This window comes from Dermacentor silvarum, chromosome 7 (genome assembly GCF_013339745.2).
Source record: "Dermacentor silvarum isolate Dsil-2018 chromosome 7, BIME_Dsil_1.4, whole genome shotgun sequence".
Lineage (NCBI taxonomy): Eukaryota > Metazoa > Arthropoda > Arachnida > Ixodida > Ixodidae > Dermacentor > Dermacentor silvarum.
The window spans coordinates 115956267-115977416 of NC_051160.1; the positions used below are offsets into that span (position 1 = coordinate 115956267).

A 21150-nucleotide genomic window follows, 5' to 3' on the forward strand; every position below is an offset into this window, starting at 1 on the left:
TCAACAATTCTCAAGTACTCAACGTTTAGTCAACAATATGTCAACAACAATTAGTCAATGACTTTACGTTGTGAAGAGCTCAACAACTTTATTGTTGAGTATTGTTGTGTACGTTCAATAACTATTGAGACATTATTGAAAGGATATTGTGTCAACCAATTCCTCAACATATGCCAACAACAGTTCAATAGTCATTTTTATAAGGGTTGCCTTAGCTATAAAGGAAGGCATGGAGCGCAACGCTCCACTGACAATAATCACAGATTCTCAGGCCGCATGTACGAACTATCAGGGGGAAGGTCGGCGCGAAGGCACACCGGATACTACTGAAAAATCAGCAGAGACTCAACGTCAGTATACCCAAACAATAACCTGGGCCCCTGGACACGACGGTGTTACTGGGAACCGCTATGTGCAGATGAGGTGGCTCGAGGTTTTCCACTAATTACTGAGTGCCTCTGCAACATCGTAGAGGACCCGACACCCATCGATCCCAGTTATAAATCAATCTTGCAATACTACAGGAAATTGAGAAGACTCTATTCAGCACCGTACAAGATCCTTTCAGCCGTGGACTCTGCGACGTTGCGTAGGGTACAAACGAATACATATACAAACCTCCATCGACCCCATATACACTACCCACAGCCTACAAGACATATGCCCATGGTGTGGGAGCACACCTACGCTCTATCACATTACGGAATGCACGGCTCACACAGAAGAGCAAGATGAGAATAACACGAGAGAGAGCGGGGGAGGCATTGCTGTCCAGCTCTGCCCTCGGGGACCAGCTCAGGCTGGTCCTGAGGGCAGAAAGGATGGCGTGGGCTAGCGGTGCCTTGGAATAGGGCCCGACCACGCGAATTGCCCGTTTTAGGGGCAACGAAATCTTTTGTACAAATAAAGTTTTGTTCTTCTCCTTATTCTTCTTCTACGCGAGCAAGCTTTTAAAATATACACAATGACAAGAAGGCTTACCTCGATGCTGTCACGTGCCACGAAAAAAATGCAGCTTTCCATTTAGTAAAAAAAATATTGGAGCTATATTGAAACCTTAGTTAAGCAAAGTTCTTATCAGAAACTTCATAGAAAAGAGTCCTACAGCGGCGCGTCACCATGCCACACAGCTAGAGATCAGCTGCCGCAATTCTCAAGCAAGCCTCGACGAGGAGTTGTTTTTATACTCCGTTTCCTACATCACGTCAATGGTGTGGAAGCTACGCAAAATGTACGGTCGCCGAAATTTATCACTCCACGCGTTCCATCTATGCTTCGCTGCGCGCCAGCAGCGTTTAGTCGCACGAGCTTGCACGTGAGGCTGCCGCGACTGGCTGCAAATAAAGAACAGCAAAAAGTAAGCTGATCTAAAATAGCGTGTTAGCAGCCGTATGAGTACATGGTTTGTTTGCCTCTAAGTGTAAACTCATCTTTTGGTTCACATATGAGCTTATATAAACAACATTTTCACAAAAGTCGGTCAATAGTCCCCGATCCATTTCTAAACGGCGAATGCATCCTCTGCAGAAAGTATATCTAGCCCCACGGGGTTGCACCTGATGTATGAAACGGAGTATAGACAACCGACATATGAAGCATACGCCCAGCCTTTCTAATGAAGGAGGCACTGCGCTTCGCAAACGCGCCTCTGTGATTCCTATACGGCGACGACGAGTTGCTTGAAAGACGGTTCTTCAATCTAGTGCATTTGTGTATTCGCTGCGGAGCGGCTGGCGACAATATTTTAGCCCCGTATTCGCCGAGGATGGCAGCAAAAGTTACTGCTTTAGTTAGCTGCGTTGCTATCCAATTTCGACAGTTGAAACAGAGTCGAGCAGAAGAACGCTCTAAAGATGCAGGGTTAAACTGTGCACAATAAAGTCTCAACCCATTTACACTTTATAAAGAAGGTTCTAACACGTTATAATATACAGTTCATCAGTTTGTGCACCCCAATTCTCGCCATGCAAGGTAATGCGCTGAAGGTAAACAAGCGGAACAATTCAAAATGGACAAGAAGGACCAAAGAGCAGCAATGTAAAAACACTACGCCATAGAAACATCAAGAGAAGAAATGTTAAACTGACTTATTTAGTGCAAAGTGAACGGACGGGCGAAAACAAGGAAGTGATGAGAAACCAAAGTAAATACACATAAGTATGCCTTTTTCAGGCGTGAAGAGCTCAGGTGTATGGTAAATCAAGGTATCCTTTGCAGCATAAAAGGTAATTTTCAGAACCCGCTTCATCATACAGCAGTGAGAGACGGTGGCATAAGTGAGCGTTCCAAAAGCGACTGAGCACGGTTTATCACAGAAACATGTGATTAGTGTTTCGCTCTTCTTGTTTGAAAAGAAAGATTATCCAAATGTAATTTCTTTTTGAAGGTGTTTATTACTTGCCTCCCGAAATTGAATTGCTTTGTCGGCCATAATTTGCTCTCATAGTACTTGACTCTCGCTTTGACTTTTAAATTACTTCGCGTGTTCCAAAGCTTGACTGGTGTAGCTACTTCTACAGTTATATCGCTTCTACATTATGTTTTCGTTGATTCCAGCGTCGTGGCTCCAGATTTGCGTGGATATGGCCTTACTACGAAGCCCAAAAACCCAGAGGACTACATGATGACAAATGTGATAGAAGATCTGAGAGAATTCATCCAAATTTTGAGTGAGTAGAAGCCTTGTGTAAAGCTTCACACATGCCAGACTCAATTTCTCTGTACTCGCCTCATCGGCGGACTAATAATGAACTTTAGACAGGGTTGAAAATGCATTTACCGAGAAAAAGAAACGTTTACTGTGTCATACAATGCAAAATTAAATGTGGTCTTTTGTAGTTTCACTTGGCTGATGCGAATCACTTGCAACTAGAAAACATAATAATTAAGCAAGTTTAGAAGTCGCGATGAAATATTTATTCATAACCACTGTTTTGATACCACAATATATGCCCAGGTGTAAGGGTCAAATTGCGTAATTCCTACACTGTCCGACTGTTTTGGGAGAATCATCACACAGTTTACAGCGCTAACGTCGAACAAGGACGTAGTACGCATTTAGGTGAAGCTGGAAAATTGTATAAACATCAAAGATATCCGGGCACAAGCAGACTCGTACAAACCACGAACAGTTCAACACCACTTACACCAGGCACATGTGATTGACAAACATTTTCGAATAGTTTGCCGAGATGTATGTTCCAGCTTTAAATTTGCAGGCATGTCATTTCAAGTGCCATCGCCAATAAATTCATGGTATGTTATGCTGTCAATTAGGCTAAGCCCTTTTTTCTTGTGCGAGGTCTTTATCACGTCATCTTTTGCTAGTTTATCCGTTATCACTTCTGTTGACAGATGCAACAGTTTTAACGCTGAAACGAAACTTAACAGACTTGATAATTCGCCTAAACCGTATCAAAAAGCCCAGTCGTCAATAAAGCCCTATTTAAAAATACGTTTTTGTTTCTTTGTGCGTCTTGATCTCATTAGTTAAAGAGTTTACAATTCTGCTCAGACAAAAACTGGCAGTGATGTGAACATTTGAAAATGACGCTTAGTCCCAAAATGCCCAGATAAATATTAAAATTATCTTGTATAGCTGCTACACCTAATCGCCATAAATATTTCTGTGTTGGCTAATAGCATGCTAATCCTACTGGTCGAGTCAATAGAAGAACTTTAGGACGCGGTGGCACACATGGACAATTTGAAGTTTTGCTTATCGCGGATGTAGTGAAGAACAAAACAGAATGTTTTAGCAGGTGAGGAAATTTTGTTGCATTACTACTCTCGTTATTCTGTCAAGGTTATTAGTGCACCGTTGCGTGCCCACTAACGAGTAATGTGAGGACTACATTGTGCCACTGAATAGTAGTTTAGTCTACGTACACGCATCTTCAGTGATTTGTAGCGGTAATACGGTGGTAATATTGAAAGCCAGATCGTTTCTGAGAACTTAAAATTATATTTAGTGGAGCATCTAAGTTAACTGTTCTCGGCAATCACCAATTGTATAGTTCAACAATTAAGAACAATTAAAACGGCAATCTTAAAATGTATTTGATTAAACTGGCTACGATTTCTGGCTACGACAATGAATCACTGCCACTGGCTGCAGACTTGGAGTGACAGTGTGACGCATAGTAAAAGGCAGCGCTTGGCAATAGTTACGTTGGAAAGACACTTAGTAGAAAAAAGATTGCATTGCATCTTTCAAGAAGCTCGTGCACAAACAGCTTACGACACATGTCATTACACATACACCAACTTTCCCATGAACGATTTACTTTCGATAGAAAAACGCGTCCCATATCTGTCACAAATAATGTCACATTTATTGTCACAGATAAAAGAAGGCATTTATATGACGAAAAAACAGTTTTGCTGCGAAGAAAAGGGAAAAAATTAATATAAATTATGGGGTTTTACGGGCCAAAACCACGATCTGAACCAATGTGTGCAAAAATACGCAGCATTTCATGACGTCACGCCTAAATACAACCATTCAATCGACATACATTTATCAATGCTATTTACATATGCCGCAATGCGTCTTTTATGTCAGAATATGATATAGTTTAAGACCACATCACACTCAAACGGCCACAGAGTTCTTCCAAGATTCGCATCACTCGCAACCGCCGGCTCACACCTACGGGAATCCTCAGGAGATATGGCAATCGAGGAGGCCCTGCTTTGCCGTGCACAGCTGTTTCCTTCAAGTGACAAGCATGCATACAGATGGCACTACGTGCCCATAAATGATAGGGAGCCTACATGCAACGCTCCCTAGTAAATGGCACTTTTACAGTAACGGGAACACATATCTCCTGTCAGCTGTTCTTTTGGAAACTTCAATAAAGATATCCACATGCATTTCTTTTTTTTTATTCAAACAAATAAATTTTTGTTTTGTATTATGATGAAAGGCGGGCTGTACTACGTCAGCGTTGAAACGATATATCACATGTAATACAGGCGGTACTCATCGTAGACCGTCATGCTTTCGCGCCTGCGACACCACTGTTCTTTATAAATGTGGTGCAGGAAAGAATTCAGCATTAGTGCCTCGCTTGAAGTAAAACAATATTCACATTTTGTGTCGGCAAATAGCATCGGGGACCAACATGGAACCCTGATTATTTCGGATAAATTTACGAGAAATGAATTCGTACAAAGTCATAAAAATGAGTAGGAAGAGCCTAGGCTAGCATTACCAAGTCATAACGGGCAGTTTCGCTATCCTTGAAATTTTTAATCATAGCATTATACCGGTACTAACATATGGCACATAAATTTGGAGATTAACAAAATTTGGTCTGATTTAATTGGTTAACTGTGTAAGCGTAGGCATGACAGCGGTAAAACAACGCGAACAAAGAAGGGACTTGTAAGCCATACGTGCGTGGATACAAAGAAGAGATATGTGCACTGCCCTGCCTATAATAACAAAGGAGCTATAGGAGACGTTAAGCGCACGCTATTAGCGATAGAATAAAAGATATTAGGCGTAATGTTAAGAGGCAGGAGGATGGCGGTGGGAATTAAAGAGCAAGGATGGGGCTATCCGACATTCTTGTTGAGAATAAGAGGTAGAAATGAAGTTGGTCTGGCCATGTAGTGTGTAGAGGGGGTGAGGGGTTGCAGATATTCGGTAGTCTCCGGCAGGGAGTTGGGTTCTGTGATGAAATTATAAAACTTTCAATTATAACATTTCAGATGAAGTCAGCTGGCGTAAGACAGGGGTAATTGGAGATGGCTGAGAGAGGTGTTCATGATGCAGTGAACATAAATATGATGATGGTGATAATATAATGACAGTAATGCGATGAATATTATTGCAATGGTCTTCTGGAGCGAAATCCACAATGTGAGATATTTGCGCAATGTAGGCTATCTGTATTTTTATTTTTTGTCATAAGCCGCGTTTACATGAATGAGACAGTGTTCGCATTCATGTAAACAGCGGTAATGCGCTAGGAAGGCGCATCACATTAATGCGCCAGGCGAGGGCAGATTTACGGGCGCGAGTCGACACACGCGGAGCATGTAAACGCGGGATCGTCGAGAGCGGAGGCGGGGGCGCCTAAGAAGACCTTCGATGACAACCGCGAAGACGCTACCGAGAAGCAAGCGAGAGCCGAGGGGGGCCTCTAACGACACCGTCCGAGCAAGTTAATTGTGAATACCACCGTGCCCCGTGTCACCGACCTGACAGTGGCCACTGCGCCATCTCCACGGCTCTAGCCACTCTAGTCATTCTTGTTGCGCTACGTTCTCGCGAGAGTTAATGCGCTTCATCTAAACGGCATCGCATTGCCTTTCCCAAATGCGCTTGGAAATGTGATGCGCCACTGTCGCATTCATGTAAACGGGGCTATAGGTTTACTTAGTGTTTTCACTCTTCGTGGCACTTTTTGTCTGTCCTATGTGCCTGCGAAATGCTCGAGAATGCAGCAGTTCACTTTCAAAAGCAAGGCTCAAAGTATAGTGCTTGCTACAGCCTACATCATGCTGTATGTTAGTTCTTGTTTGTCGTATGCCTATTCAAGCAAAAGATTGACCCGCCCCCCTCAGAAAAAAAAATGAGGTGTCTAAATGTACGTCGGACGTACGCGCAAACAATCCACTTTGTCGTCTTAAAGATACGGCGGAACCATAAGGAGAAACCTCTTCCGCAACCGTGTTTCGTGAAGCTTCGCGCTAATTCAGGATTCAGTCGTTAGAATACGTACACAGAGCAGCCTATCTTACACGCATACTTTCCCATCATCAAATGTGTTGGTTGAATTCCGCACAAACGAGCGGGCTAATCTACGAGCCGTAGCACACCTTGGCGGCAATCCGTGCTAGCCCGGGGGAGGGCTTGCTATTCTAACGAAAGCGACGTTTAGAAGTGGTTCTAGGCTTACGTTATAGCACGAAAGGTTGGAGCACAATGTACGTAAAATGCACAAGAATCAGCTTAATCAAAAGCTGAAATCAATAAATATACTGCGGCGCAAGTCGAAACAGTAAAAATTTGTTCGGCTAGCTAAGCGGTGGCGCAGCGTTAGCGCCTCTATTCTCTCAGTTGCTGTCCGGAGTGAAGTCCTCTGTCGCTCCGAGCGTCTGGGCGTTTTTTAAAAATCTATTTTCAGGCGAAGCTTGTTGTAAGTCACAGATTTCGGTGATGTCGATGTACGCACAAAATTTTCATCATCAGCATTGGATCGAGCGTCGTCGTCTTCTTCCGCAGCTGGCTCGATCGCATCCTTTGGTTTGCGCTCATGCTCGTGCATGGCACGCGCTCGTGGCACAGCTCCCGCGTTCGTCGTCTTCTTCCACAGATGGCTGCGTTGCCGCTAATCATTCCAGCATAGAATTTCACTTCTCTTCTGTCGTCGTAATGAGGAGGCCGTGTTTACGGAGGCCCAGGCAATTGCTTAAGAGGGCATGAGCCATTCAGTGTCTTAGGTGGTGGACAGATTTAATTTCGAAGCAATTTAATTTCGAAGAATCGCAAGCGCCAATGATAGGCGAATGCTGCTAACCACGCCGCCGAGGAAAAACGAGACATCGAATGCAAGCGACGACGGTGAACTGCGGACACCGTCGTCAGTGTCATCGTTCTCTCCGTTGCAGCCAAACGTGTGTCTAACCTCATAATTAAGAAATACTTTAATGAACCCTCGAGATGAACCCAGTGATAAAAATCGGGGCCGTATGTTTCAGCTTCGCTGGTTAACCATCTTCACGGACTGGAAGGGCCGACGAATTTTTTATTTGTGCCGAGGAAAATAACCTTTTCAGTAAACTTTTGTGTTCTAAAATATTTGAATGTCAAATAAGCCTGATGTGCATTCGGATATACTAAAAAAATCGTTCATTAGGTTTCATTAGGACTTTCATTTTTACGTGTGTTAGAGGCAATGTGAGAGAAAAAAGTTTTTTTAATGAAATAACGAGAATTACGCGGGCGTACATGTAGCCGGTTGCATGCTAAAGCACTTACTACTCGTGCCCGTTTATAATGACCACGTGTGATCATCTGACTCTTCCGTAAGGCATAAGGTTTTTTTTTTTCTTCTCGACTGCAGCGATGGCGACCAAGAGAGATATTGTCCTTGTCGGACACGATTGGGGTGGAATGGCTGCCTTGTGCTTCGCAACCTTGCATGAAAAGTTAATAGACGGTCTCATCATCATCAATGGAGTGCACCCAATGGCCTTTTATAAGCAGCAGGGGCGAAGCCTGGCACAAATAAGGAAGAGCTGGTGAGAGCATTGCAGTTATCAATCTCTCTCCGCAGCTGTATTTGTTTAGAGAAAGTGATGTAACTTACCTGTACCAGCCGTGATGGCTCTTAGTCAACAAGCATTTGCTCCTTTGCATGAAGTCGCGATTAGGTTTTCTAGTCACAGCATCGCTAACGTGCTGGGCACGATTGAAAAGATTCGGCAAACACACTTAAGACTGCTGACGTATGGGAATGCGAAAGCATTGCAGTCCCTTTGGTGAAATGTTTTCTTCCGAATGTGCCCTGTCCGCCCAAGGTCTCACCTGCGTTCTAACTGTGCCTCAGTAAGGCCAAATCAAAATGCGCCAGGCGTCTTAATGCGCTCGTTTGCCCGCGTGGAGTTCACAACTCGACGGACCGCTCCGCAGCGTTCAATTGGACATTGGTGCTTTTTATTTTACAAACGTGGCACAACCTCCTCCCCATTGGCTGCGTCATCACGTGCCCGACGACGTACGCAATAGGCCACACGTTCAGTAAGCCAGATGGCTGCGACGTAACGTGTGCAATGACGCACGCACAAGGCACACCTTTAGTCACGCACACCTACTAAGCCGCCGAGGCGTCGGCAAAGAGTGCTCGTCTCGCACGCCGAAGACCCGGGTTGGATTCCCATCCAGACCCAAGTTATCTTTTCAAGGGTATTAATTCACTTTATTTATAGGAACCTCTCTGAGAAATTTGACGTTCATTGGAGCATTTTTGACGGTTTTTTTTTTCAGTATTTGCGCCATCGCCCATTTTTGGTACCATAATTCGGTCACGGCTCCGACTACGAGGGATTTTCGCGTAATGGGGCATGTAATGCTTTCGCATAAAGGGCGAGACACACGATGCGATCTTGCGTGCGATCCGTCGTACGACGCGCCACATCGGCCGCCGCATGTGACCATCCTGCAAAGTCTGCCTTGTCCCAAGCGACGCCAAACAACATTACTTTGCTTCTGTTCACGTAGCTGGCTCTCGCACATTTTGTAACGAAGCTGTCTATGACTAAGGTTCTATGCATTTTTCGTGTCCGTCAACATGCAGATCTGCGCGTGCAAAGACTCAGCCCCCGAATTTAATGCAAGATCATTTCATTATATGCAAAAGGTTATACGTTTCATCACTTGGATATGCATTTTCAGTAGATTAGGTATCAATAGGCACCATTTTGAAAATCAGTACTCTCGGGTAGATAATAAAGGTTTATCAAAGATTTTCCGCTGTGCGACCTGCGCCGTCCACGTGTACGCTCGTACCGCCCTCTCTTTGTCGTCATTCCAAGCGCTTGCGTGCTTAGTTTCCTTCCGCCCTCCCGACGTGGTGCTCCCACGCCTATATCTAGTTTCCTCCGGCTCCCCGAGGTAGTCTTCCACGTGAATGTATGGCGTCGATAAAGACCACCGATCAAAATAAAAGCGTGTGTGCATGTGTCTTTCTTCAGGATGACCGCCGTCGCCGCTCAAGAGAAATAAAATTTGCTCATACCTTTGATCTAAAATCTGTGTCACCTCTACGCCGTGTGCTTAACTGCTTCGCTGGTAATCCACCCTCACAACAGAGGAATGGCGCATGATTTTTAAATTTCGGCACAAGTAACGTCGGAAACGACATATATAGAATATTCATCGAATGATATTTATGCATAACATAAATGAAATGTCATGAATGACGTCACATGCATGTAATGGCATGTATATCATGACTTGAAAGACGTGATGCCTATGCGGTGGTTTCTTTACCTGGGTATTTATCATAATGGTATGAATGTGTATATACAAGGTGTCCCACGTAACTTCAGCTAAACTTTAAAAATATGCAGATGCCACGTAGCTGGACAGAACCAAGGTAATTTGTTTGCCGCTGCTTGGAGATACTCAGATAATTTTTTGCATTCCGCCTAATTACAATATTAGCCTTATTTAATTCCACTTCTCCACTTCTCAAAAAAATTTGGAGGACGCTGAAGCTTCGCCTTTAAGAGTGGAACACGATAGCATTCAAAGATCCTGGCTGCTTATCAGGCTTCCCGGCCACTGCAGCTTTTTTGGCCATCTGGATGGTGCTGTTGCAAGGAAGTATCCCGCGGCAGGCCGCTGTATGAATTGTAGAAATGCTGGAAAAGTGGTTTGTGTTTGAGTTTCGGCGTAAAAGAATTATGTTTTCGCGTATATTTGAATTAAAATCCGGCGCTATCACGTCTGTAGATTGTGGGTAAGTCGTACTTCACAATTTTTTTCTACGGATTTTACTTTGAGAAATACATTTTTGTTAACTAACGCCTTGCGCCACGTGGAGGGCCTGCGCAGTCGCGGTGGTTCGGGATAATTATGTGTGCCAACCTTGCCCTCGCGCCTGCACCCACGCCACGGAGAAAGAATACAGGAGGCGAAACTCGGCTCCTTCCCGTGTCGTCATAATGTCCCACAGGAGCACAGGACGTACCATGCGGCGGCGGACGTCGTAACAGCGGCCCCTACAGAACGCCGGACGCATAACGTATGGTCACGTGATGGTTTGTCGAAGCGATGCAGCGGATCCGTGGCGCGGCGAGCGCGCTCTTGCAACGCCTCCGTTGGCTCTTGTCGTCTGCTCGCACGCGACGGCTTGATGCCAGTGCGCCGCCTTGGCTACTATCGCAGATCGTCTGATCTTTCAAGTTTCTTGGTCTTATTGCCACATAAATAGCATGTGATCCTAAATAATAATCTATAAAAAATATCCTACTAACACGGTCTACAGGTCTTCTATCCCCGGATTGCAAACCGCGCTGGAGCAAAACGTTTTCGGCGGTATCCGACAGTAGCAGACGACGCCGGGCGCCGTCGGAGACCGCGGCTACCGCGGCCATGCGCGCGCCGCTGCGACCGCGAGGGAAGTAGTTCCTTCCGTCGCCGCAAGGGGCGCTGCGCCGACGTTCACCATGTTCACCACCAGCGCGTCTCCTCCTCTCCCAGCGTGACATTATCACGACCAGTGCTCGCGCTGGCGCCGGCCCCGAGTTTCGCCTCCTGTTATTCTTTCTCCGTGACCCACGCCAACGCCGGAGTTTTTGCGACCCGGGGCCCTTAACGCTATACCGTTATAGAGCAACAGTGTCAATGAGAAAATTGTACAGCAACATGATAAACTCCCGCTACAGTTTTCCGTGGCTCAATACGTGCTACATAATCGTGTTTTTGCGAGCGTGAAAGCAGCCCACGAATACACGTAAAATGACCTCGCGACTGGCAGTTCAGGGCATACAAAATAAAAATCACAGCATATCCACGGGGTGAATGATGATGAGTGGGCGAAGCTCCGGAGGGCTTAAGGGGACGCTAGCACAAACGCGTTAGAAACGTGCAGTACTCTCTAGTAAGGGGGAGAGGCCACAGCGTCTTACGCAGCCATTTACACATGCCGGAACGTGCACCGCGTTTGCCGACGCCATCACATGACTGCTGAGAGAGTATACCCCCCGTATTCATAAACGCTCCTCGACTTGAACTTGACTTGCCACCGCTTTGGGCAGCGCGTTCGAAACGCGTTGAAGGTAAGGCGGAGAGGCCACAGCGTCTTACACCAGCTTCTTACACGGGCCGTAACGCGCTAGCACAAACGCGTTAGAAACGCGCTAGAAACGCGGCCTTTCGTTAATGTTGGGTACTTATTGCCATCGTGGTGCGTGTATCCATGTCCGCTTCGTGGCGTAGTGGGCTAACGCCGCGCGCTCGGAAGCGAGGGGTCCCTGGTTCGATTCCGCGCTACGGACACAACTTCGGAATTTTTTTTCTCATTTTTCTCAGACTGGTTACACACTACTGGTTACACACTACTACTACGACGACGGGGACGGAACGGGTGCCGCTATAAGGAGCTTCGCCCCTAAAAATTTGTTTCGCTCGTGGCATGCTCCAGTTGGTGACTTAACAACCACAGTTTCTTTGATACGGCCATATATGTAGTTGCACCATATGACATGGTGCAACTGAGCACACCACTTATTATTCGGAAAGATTATGTGTGTGTGTGTGTGTGCGCATGCGTGGGTTCATTCGTGCATGCGCGCGTGCGTGAGGGTGTGTGTGTTTCTGTGTGACGAGACCAGAAGGTTGCGGGCGTAGGCAAACAAGGTCGCGCGAACACTGCCACGACATTTCACCTTCCTCTCCTTTCAGACACACCAAAGACACATGCGCTTCGTCCTCTTTGCCGTCGCATGCGATGTCGACACAATTGTGCCCGGAATAGGCGAAGTCAGTCAATTGACTGGTGGTGTTTTAAAGATCCTTGGTGACGTTCTTTTCTCGGAATACGACGTACTTGGCTCGCGTTTGGGTTTCTTTGCTTGCGCTTTTAGAGGTGGTGGGTGGTGGTAAACATTTATTGTTCGTGAGCCTTATGTAACAAAACTACTTGTGAGGGGGCTCACGAGCGCGTAGGGTGGCCGGAAGTTTGTGGCCCTCGACGACCCTCAAAGCCCAGTCCACCAGCCGTATTTGGTCGGCTGGGTTGGAGCTAGACACCGCGGTCTCCCATCCCTCGACGTCGGTGAGTTGCCATTCAGCGGGCGGCTGGAGCTCAGGGCATAGGAACATTATGTGCTCAAAGTTAGCTCTAGGTGCGCCGCAGAGCGTGCATTCCTGTCGATATAAACCTGGATGAACCAGGGCGAGAAAAGCTGGAGAGAGGGAGGTTTGAGCCTGGAGCTGGCGCCACGTAGTTTGCTGGAATTCGGTTAAAGATTTGTGTGGGGGAGAATATGTTAACCGCATTTCGTGGTAGTGGAAGGTGATCTCATGATGTGCTACCAATCGGTCTCTGGCGTTATCCAGGTCATCGGACGGCGTGGCTCGGTTGACGGCTACTCGAGCGACGGAATGGGCCATCTCGTTGGCTGGTTGGCCCGCGTGTGCGGGCACCCAGATAAGCGTAATTGGTCTGAGGGGGGTCTGACGATTGAGATTTTTCCTTGCCGGTTCATGAACTCGGCCTTTGGAGTAGTTGCGGATTGCAGTTTTGGAGTCGCTAAGAATAACCTCGGCAGCAGTGGTGGATATGGCCAGATCTATGGCAGCCTCCTCCGCCTCTAGGGACGTGCGTGCCTGTATTGTGGCTGCTGTGGTGTAACGAGGCTGATGTGACACTACACTAACAGCATAGGCCGGCTTGTGTGGGTAGCTAGCGGAGTCGACACGCAACGTGAGGCGGTCGTGGTGGTGTTGCTTGTAGACGGTTTTTCTCCTGGCCTGCCTGCGCGCCTCGTGATGCACGGAGTGCATGTTTTTAGGCAGGGGGAGGATAGTGAGGCAGTTCGGTATGTCTAATGGTAAGGAACGTGTCTGATCTTCCTCAGAGGTCGGGGTTAGTCCTAGTTTTCCCAGGATGTGCCGTCCTGTGGTGGTAGAGGGCAACCTCTCGATTTGGGCTGTGCGGTGGGCTTCCGTGAGCTCATCAAGTGTGCTATGTACCCTCATGCGAAGGAGGCGCTCATTTAGCGTGTTCCTGGGGAGGTTAAGCGCTGTCTTATACGCTTGGCGTATAAGGGCATCCGCTTTTTCCTTTTCCGCTCTGGTGAGATGTAAATATGGGAGCGAGTATGCTACTCTGCACATGACAAAGACCTGCACTAACCTTCTCAGGTCATGCTCTCGCATCCCATTGTGTCTATTGGCTATTCGCCTGATCATGCGCATAGTGTGGTGTGCTGTGGTGGTGAGAGTGGCTACGGTCGCCGTATGTTGGCCGTTGTTCTGCATGACCATGCCAAGCATTCGTAGCTTTGTGACCTCTGGAATGGAGCACGTCCCCATGAGGGTACGGATGCTTGGGACTGTAGTTGGGTCTATGCGACTCCTCGGAGGGTGGAGAACAAGAAGTGCCGAATTGGTGGGGGAGAATGCGAGGCCTATTTCCACAGCCCGCTCCGCCACCACATCGGCCCCTACTTGTAAGGTAGCCTCCATGTCGCCTGTGTTGCCTGTGGTGGTCCACAAGGTAATATTGTCTGCGTACAGGGAGTGCGAGAGGTTGAGAATGTTCGCCAGCTGTCTGGCCATGGGAATGAGAGTGAGATTGAAGAGGAGTGGTGACAGCACTGATCCTTGCGGTGTGCCTCTACTACCCAGCTGGAGCTTATTTGTTGTCAGCTCTCCCACAGTCAGAACCACAGTCCTGGCCTGTAGGAAAGCTGTGACATAGGCGTGAGTTCTCCCGCCTGCGTGTACATCGGATAAGGCCTTCAGCACTGCGGTATGTTCCACATTGTCAAAGGCCTTTGGTGAGGTCAAGTGCTAGTATGGCTCTTGTGCGTTTCGCATGCCGGGGGTGCAGGACTTCTTCAGAGAGCTGAAGCTAGACGTCTTGCGTGGATAGATTCCCACAGAAGCCAATCATTGTGTGAGGGAAGATATGAGTTTGCATATGGTGTTGGAGTCTTTCTAAGAAAGTATGACATGTTCGAAGAGCTTACAGACATGAGGTGAGTGAAATCGGCCGTAGATTTTTGAAATCTAGCAGCTTGCCTGGCTTGGGAATAAGTTTGCGATTGTGCTTATTGGCTAGCCAGCGTTTCTGTAAACTGTTGTGCGCCTCCCACATGTGTAACAGCCTACTGTCTGATGTGGTTGGTGCCTGGTATGTAACCTTTGTGGCGTCTCCGAGAAGCTGCTGCACCCACGTGTCCAGATTATCGATGGTTTCAGGTGCGGTTGCTCTAATCTTGCGAAACCTGTACCAGGCAGTAATGGCGACTTGGCGGCGTTGTGTCTTAGAGAGCGTGCGAGTAGGGATACGGGTGCTGAGGATAAAGTGGTCATTGCCCAATGAGTTTAGCGTGTTGAGCATTGGGTATGTGCTTAGTGAGAGTAAGCTCCGGGTTTGCGTTACGTTGGACACTGTTGCCTATCCTTCTGGGAAAATTGAGATCGTTGAGGAGCGAGAGTCCCTCACTTTGGGTGAATGTCCGGAGAGTGGTACCTTTTCTGCAATTTTTTTTGTATCCCCAGCTAGTATGATTTGCGTTGGAGTCGCCCACTATTACTAATGGGTTCCTTCTGCAGATGTCTAAAGTTTTGCGTATCGCCGTTAGTAGCGGGGACGCAGGGCCCTTGGGGGGGGGGGGGGGAAGGGCTGTAGATGTTGAGCACAAAAAGACTGGAGTCGTGTCTCTATCGGGGAAGGAGTTCTACGAGCACTCCATCAATGTCCGGAATTTCAAGTGCATGGAGCGCAGCTGTATAATTTCGGTGTACCAATGTGGCTACCCTGATGGGGTAGCCACATTGGTATGGGCTGTCTCGAAAGGTGTGTAATTAAGGAGCTTCGCGGGCTCTTGTGTTTCCTGAAGTGCTATGATTGTGGGTGTTTGATTTGTGGGCAGGGACTGTAGGTGGAGTTGGAAGTTGCTGCGCTTAGCCCTGTAACTCCGGCAGTTCCACTGCCATACCACTGCCCCGTTAAGGTGTACTGCCACGACGATGACTGTGGAGGGATTCGGCTACGGAGGCCGAGGCTGTAGAATTTTAAGGTAGCAGCCCATTGAGCTGAGTTTGTATTTGAGACACGGTTGCTTCCTGGGTGACCTGCCGTTGCTCGAGCGCCGTGAGTCTATTAGCTATGTTTCCCATCCAAGCAGCATTGTCTTTCTGCATGACCATGACGCTTTGTTGCATGCTTTGGATAGCGTTTGCCAAGTCCGTCATAGAAATAGATTCGTTTTGCGAACTTTGTCCACTGCCATCAGTCTGCGCACGGCGCTTCTGGGGGGGGGGGGGGGGGGGTTCGTGGTGGGGGACGTTGCGTGGGATCGCGGTGGAGGGTTAGATGCCTGCGGTGCAGAGGGGGGTTGGGGGTCTGACAGAGGGAGCCTTAGCGGGGGGTGGTGTATTAGGGGAGTCGGTTCTACGCGTATGCATGTCGCGCTTAAGCAGTAATTGAACTTGTTCACGTAGTTCGGCGATTTCGGCTCTTTGTTTTTGAAGCTGAGCCCTGAGCTCCTTATTCTCCCGCACGAGAGATGGAGACCGCGGCCCCCAGCTCACCTGTTTCGTGGACTGAGTCTCGGCCCCAGGTAGAGGAGGGTAGGAGATGGAGCAGCTCCGGTTCCGGCCGCGCCCTGTGGTGGATCGAGACCTGGACCTGGACTGCGTTCTGGAACGGGAGGCCCTGCCCGTCTTCTGCTGGGGGTCCGAGGACAGCCTCGTGGGACTGCGGGAGCTGCGTCGGTGGGTGGAGTCGGGGTTAACACTTTTCTCGGTCACCAGGTCCACTTTGCCGGTGGCGGGTGGAGACTTGTTGTTGCCGGTGCGGTCAAACCGCACTTTACACTTCTTGGACCCGATGAAGTGCGCCTCTCCACAGAGGATGCACCTAGCGGTACAGGTGGGTGGTTCGACGAGTTGGTGCTCCACTCCGCATCGCGGGCAGCAGTTGCTCTTGGGGTGCGGAAACACGTCCACTCTGTGCCCTGCCTTCCAGCAGTTGTGACATGCCTCCACTTTCGCCTTGAAAGGGTGACAGGCATATAGAGTCCCACAGAAGTTCAGCTGCTTCGGGAGCGCTTGCACGTTGATGAAGGTGATTAGGATAGACTTGGTTTTGCCCAAAGGTCTTGCGCCAGTGATTGTGTACTGGGAGCTCTTATTCATGGCTTGCAAGAGTTGGATGATTTTAGAGCGCAGCTCCTAAGTGCCCGTCTCTGCGCAGAACCTCGTAACCGAGCGAACGAGCACAGCGGAAGACGAACGTGAATGCGGAGCGCAGCAGGAGGTGAAAGAAAGCATGAGGCTGAAAGCAGAGGAGTAGCGGGGGGTAGACGCCCTGCGCACGCGAGTTGACGGCAGCCACGTCCATAGAGCTAATATATACTAACTCTATGGCCACGCCTCCGCCACGGAGTAGGTAATCTCATTTTCACTTCCCAGGGGGAAGGGGGCAGGGTGTCGCGAGGTGGGGAGGGTTACGCTAAAGCCCCTAAAGCTTCGTAAAGTAGCGACACGCTTTGATGAATGCCGCCTCCTCCTCGCATGCCCTGTCCAATGCCGACGCCGCGTAGCTATTGGCCTAATGTCATCACCTATAGGCCGTCATGCCGCCGGGCACTGGCTTTGTTTGTTTGCAGTCTAGTTTACAGTAGCGCTCCATCGCCATTTTCGCCCGAGAAGCGTCTACCGACAGGCGAGGACCACATGTTAGCGCCGTTGCTCTTTCGTGTTGTTTTGGTTTGCGAACGCCTTGAACTAAGTTTTGCGGCAAGTGCGACGTCGCTGTGCGGCATTTTTCATCACCATAACCTGCTGCCCCTTCGGATACCAAAATAGTTTCAGCAAAGGCAAGGTTAATGATTTTGTACGCCAACAGGCTTAAGTTCGCGGGCACGCGAAGCTGCGTGTGAAAGCGTGACTACGAAACTTTTGCGATTCAGCTCAATCCTTTTTACATTTGAGGCTCGAGCGTGAAAATTTATCATAGGAAGGAAACTCTGCCTTTTGTGCTCACTTACTAGCCTTCTTTAGAGCTAATAGCTTTGCTTGCGTCTTTTGTTCATGTTCGTCGGTGGCGGCCACCCGGTGGATTTCCGATACAAAGGCACCGATGAAAAGCGTGCGTGCTCTCCCGAAACGAACTCACGGGGTGCGTTCGTCGCCGAACGACAGCAGCATAGGTCTTTGAGACTTACATGTACGTGCTAATTCGCCGGAGCGTTAAAGTGTGTGGAGGTTACGATGTGGAGGCGGAGCACTAGCAAAGCAAGCGTGTGGTCGCCTGCTCGTTCACTGGCTGGTTTAGCCGTCGTTCGCTTAGTCGTTTCCTCGTTCGTTTAGTCGTTCGCTTGCTTGTTCGTTCAACTATTAGTTCTTACGGCAACTATGTCTCTGAGACGCACTTGCTGTAGGACACTAAGGCTGGTGCGTCCGTGCCCTCTGCCAGATTTTGAGCGTCATAGCTTACACGCGCCGCGAATTCAAGTGGCAAGGACGGCGCGGATTATTCAGGTTACTGATGGTTTGCTGGTGGCCAGGATGTTGGCATTCGATCGTAAACGTGTTATTTATAACCATTCGCAACAAGATCATGTGACACGCACTTGACAAATGTAGTGCACGCGATACATTCTGAGTCGTCATGGTGCGGCGTTAGCGCTCGTCTAGATAATAAAGATAGTTATCAAAACAGGAAAAAGAAGCCGCCGTCACTGAATTTCTCTCTCTCTCTCTCTCTCTCTCTATATATATATATATATATATATATATATATCCGTCCCTATAGATATCCTACGCTATACACGAAGTTACTCAAAGCTGCAACGCCAACGTGAACGCTTAAAGCGCATCGCATTGCTATGCGTGCATTCACTCTGCGAAAGGTCGTCTGCTACGCTCAAGCGATGTAGGCGGCCCCACGGTCGAGGAGGGAGCGCGAAAGAGAGCAGAAGCGAGGAAGAGCGTAGGTGGAGGAGGAGACTGTTGCTACTTTACGAAGTTTCAGGGTTACGCTCGTCAGCTGCTGTGGTCAGTCCGCGGTACCAGCGTGTGTGACGAGGATCACTGCTCCTGCAAGAGCCGATGGCGAGCCTTACTCACATCGAGTAAGGCTCGATGTGACGCTCCCTTGGGTGTTGTCGCTGCTGACACTGGTGGCACGATTTCCCCGCGATGAAGAGTCGCTCTCGTCGTTGATGGAACGGAAGCTTGCAAAGAAAAGCGTAGTGCCGCGCAAAGCGGGCTGTGCGGCGACGATGGCTACGATGTGGCGCCAGAAAGAGTAGCTCTCGTCGTCTTTATTGGGACAAGGCGCAGCGTCGCCTTTCTAATATAAACCGTGTACCTATATAACCATAATACTGCCACCTGTAGGTAGTGGGTCGAGGGCAAGAGTGGGTCGAGACCAAGAGAAGAAAGAAGACCGCGCGCTCCTTCTCTGCTCGAGCCAGCCCCGACGGTCGCGTCTTCCAAGAGCCAGCTGGCTCGAGGCTCGTGACAATACAAAAAAGAAACAGATCCCACGCCCTGTGGGAATTAATGTTATGCGAAGCAGTGTGCGGGGAGCCTACAAAGTTAACGGAATGACCATGAGAGCACCAAGACATAGGCGGCTGTTCCATGACCTACATGACACGTGTGTCATGATATTCATGCCAAGACCTATCATTTATGGTCATCATACACTCTTATCATACAATGCCAATTTGGTACATGCCAAGTTAATGAAACGACCGTGAGAGCACCAAGATGTAAATGGCTATATAGATAGATAGATACTCTGGAAGTGGCAAATGTTCGCCAACAAATGTTTCGCATTTAATATTGACACGCCAAATAAAAACGCTTATAGAGCTGCGTTCGAATTTCGCTTTAGGGAGTATCGTAACCGTCGGTGAATTTTTTGTTAATGCATTTGTGTTTACAGTGACGCTGTTCGTCGTCTGTGTCGAAGTCGTCAAAGGGAGCGCTAAAGTTGTTGATGTAGTTGATGTTGATCTTTCCGAGGTTGCTATGGAAGTTGCTGAGGTAGTGTTTCCATCAAAATTCGCCTTTGATTTGGTTTGAAAATTGACGCGGTAATCAGTGGGTAAGTGGTACAACGCTCGCTATTGGGATACTTGCCTTGTGGCAAAATCATTGTGCCAGCTTCACAGAAATCTCTTCCGAGGCTGCTACGACACCTTAATGAATGGGCGCTACTGTCATATTGCAGGGCACGGCGCTTGGTGCCTGCAATGCTTCTGCAGAGGCAACGGCTCGTTGGTGTGTTGTATGCAGAAGAAAGTCTGTGTGTTGCGAAGTGGTTTGGTCGCGTAATGTAGGTGGTTCATCCGCTGCTACTGAAAGTGCATTGTCTTCCTTGTGAAAAGAGCACCAGCTGGTGGTGGTTTCAGTCTGTAATCTTGGCGGGAAAGCAGTCTGCTTCATGTCACCGCTGGAAGTAGTAGCGGCACTCTTTCTTTTACTGGTATGAATGTCAGCGGGGTATAGCACCATGGGTGCTATAACGTAAAATGATTCCAAGCTGTTTTGATTCCAAACTCCTGACGTCAAATTTACGTAACCACCGACGCAAGCATCGGGCGGTGACCCGCAGCGTTGTCTGAACAACCCAATCAAACACTCTCGTCGTTTATAGGAGGTCACCGTTGTCCGCTTTCAAAACCAACTCCGCGGATTTTCTTATCTAATTGACTGACAAGATACAAGGAGCACGCTCTAGTGGAGCGGGATTCGATGGGGCCGAGCCAGCACAGTGAAAATAGATAACCACATGAAGAGGTTGGTGCCGGCTTCTCCGATTGGTCCGCTTCGCCTTACCTAGCTTGCGGTGGCTGGTCGAAAATCGCGGCGGCGTGCAACGGAAGGATAAGTATGCCGCTAAAACGGATCCTCAGGAAGGAAGAGTTGGAAGAGCGATGTCGTATGTATGCGGAAAGGGCTCGATAACGTTTTACTGCCACGAAAAAAAAAGGTTTATCATGTAAGCGCCTGAGTGATCAGCGGGCCGCCATCTTCTATTCCTTTCGGAATGGGGCAGTCTGTGGCTATTCAAAAAAAAATTTCAGTTTTGTTCGGCATATTAATGCATTTTTTTCGCGTACACGTCACTTTTACGTGGTGAGTTTTCGCGGTTTTGTGAGGTCGCGTGACAGACAGGCGAAGTGGGCGTAGCCAGAAAACATTGGACCAATAGCAGAGGGCTAATGATGAAAAGGCGTCGAATCAGGAATGATTATTTTTCTTTTGTGTGGTTTAATTATGCATAATCAGTGTGTACACGTTATATCAGAAGGGGGGCTATCGTGGTTTTCGCGACGTCACGTGACTGACAGGCGAACTTGGGAGTGGCCCAAAAATGTTTTCGCCAATCGAGGAGGCTGATTGCAGAAATTGGAATCAAAACACTTTGGAATCAT

The 21150-nt window shown here is 48.3% G+C and overlaps 1 protein-coding gene across 1 annotated transcript in view; it reads left to right on the forward strand.

The window, feature by feature from the left end:
- Positions 1 to 2561: 2561 nt before the first annotated feature.
- LOC125946938 (epoxide hydrolase 2-like) overlaps positions 2562 to 21150 on the forward strand; it is a 31058-nt gene continuing 12469 nt past the window's right edge. Inside the window, exons 1-2 of the mRNA XM_049671142.1 lie at positions 2562 to 2669; positions 8079 to 8256. Coding sequence (XP_049527099.1) covers positions 2621 to 2669; positions 8079 to 8256 — 227 coding nt within the window. The 5' untranslated portion in view covers positions 2562 to 2620. The remainder of the gene's footprint in view (positions 2670 to 8078; positions 8257 to 21150) is intronic.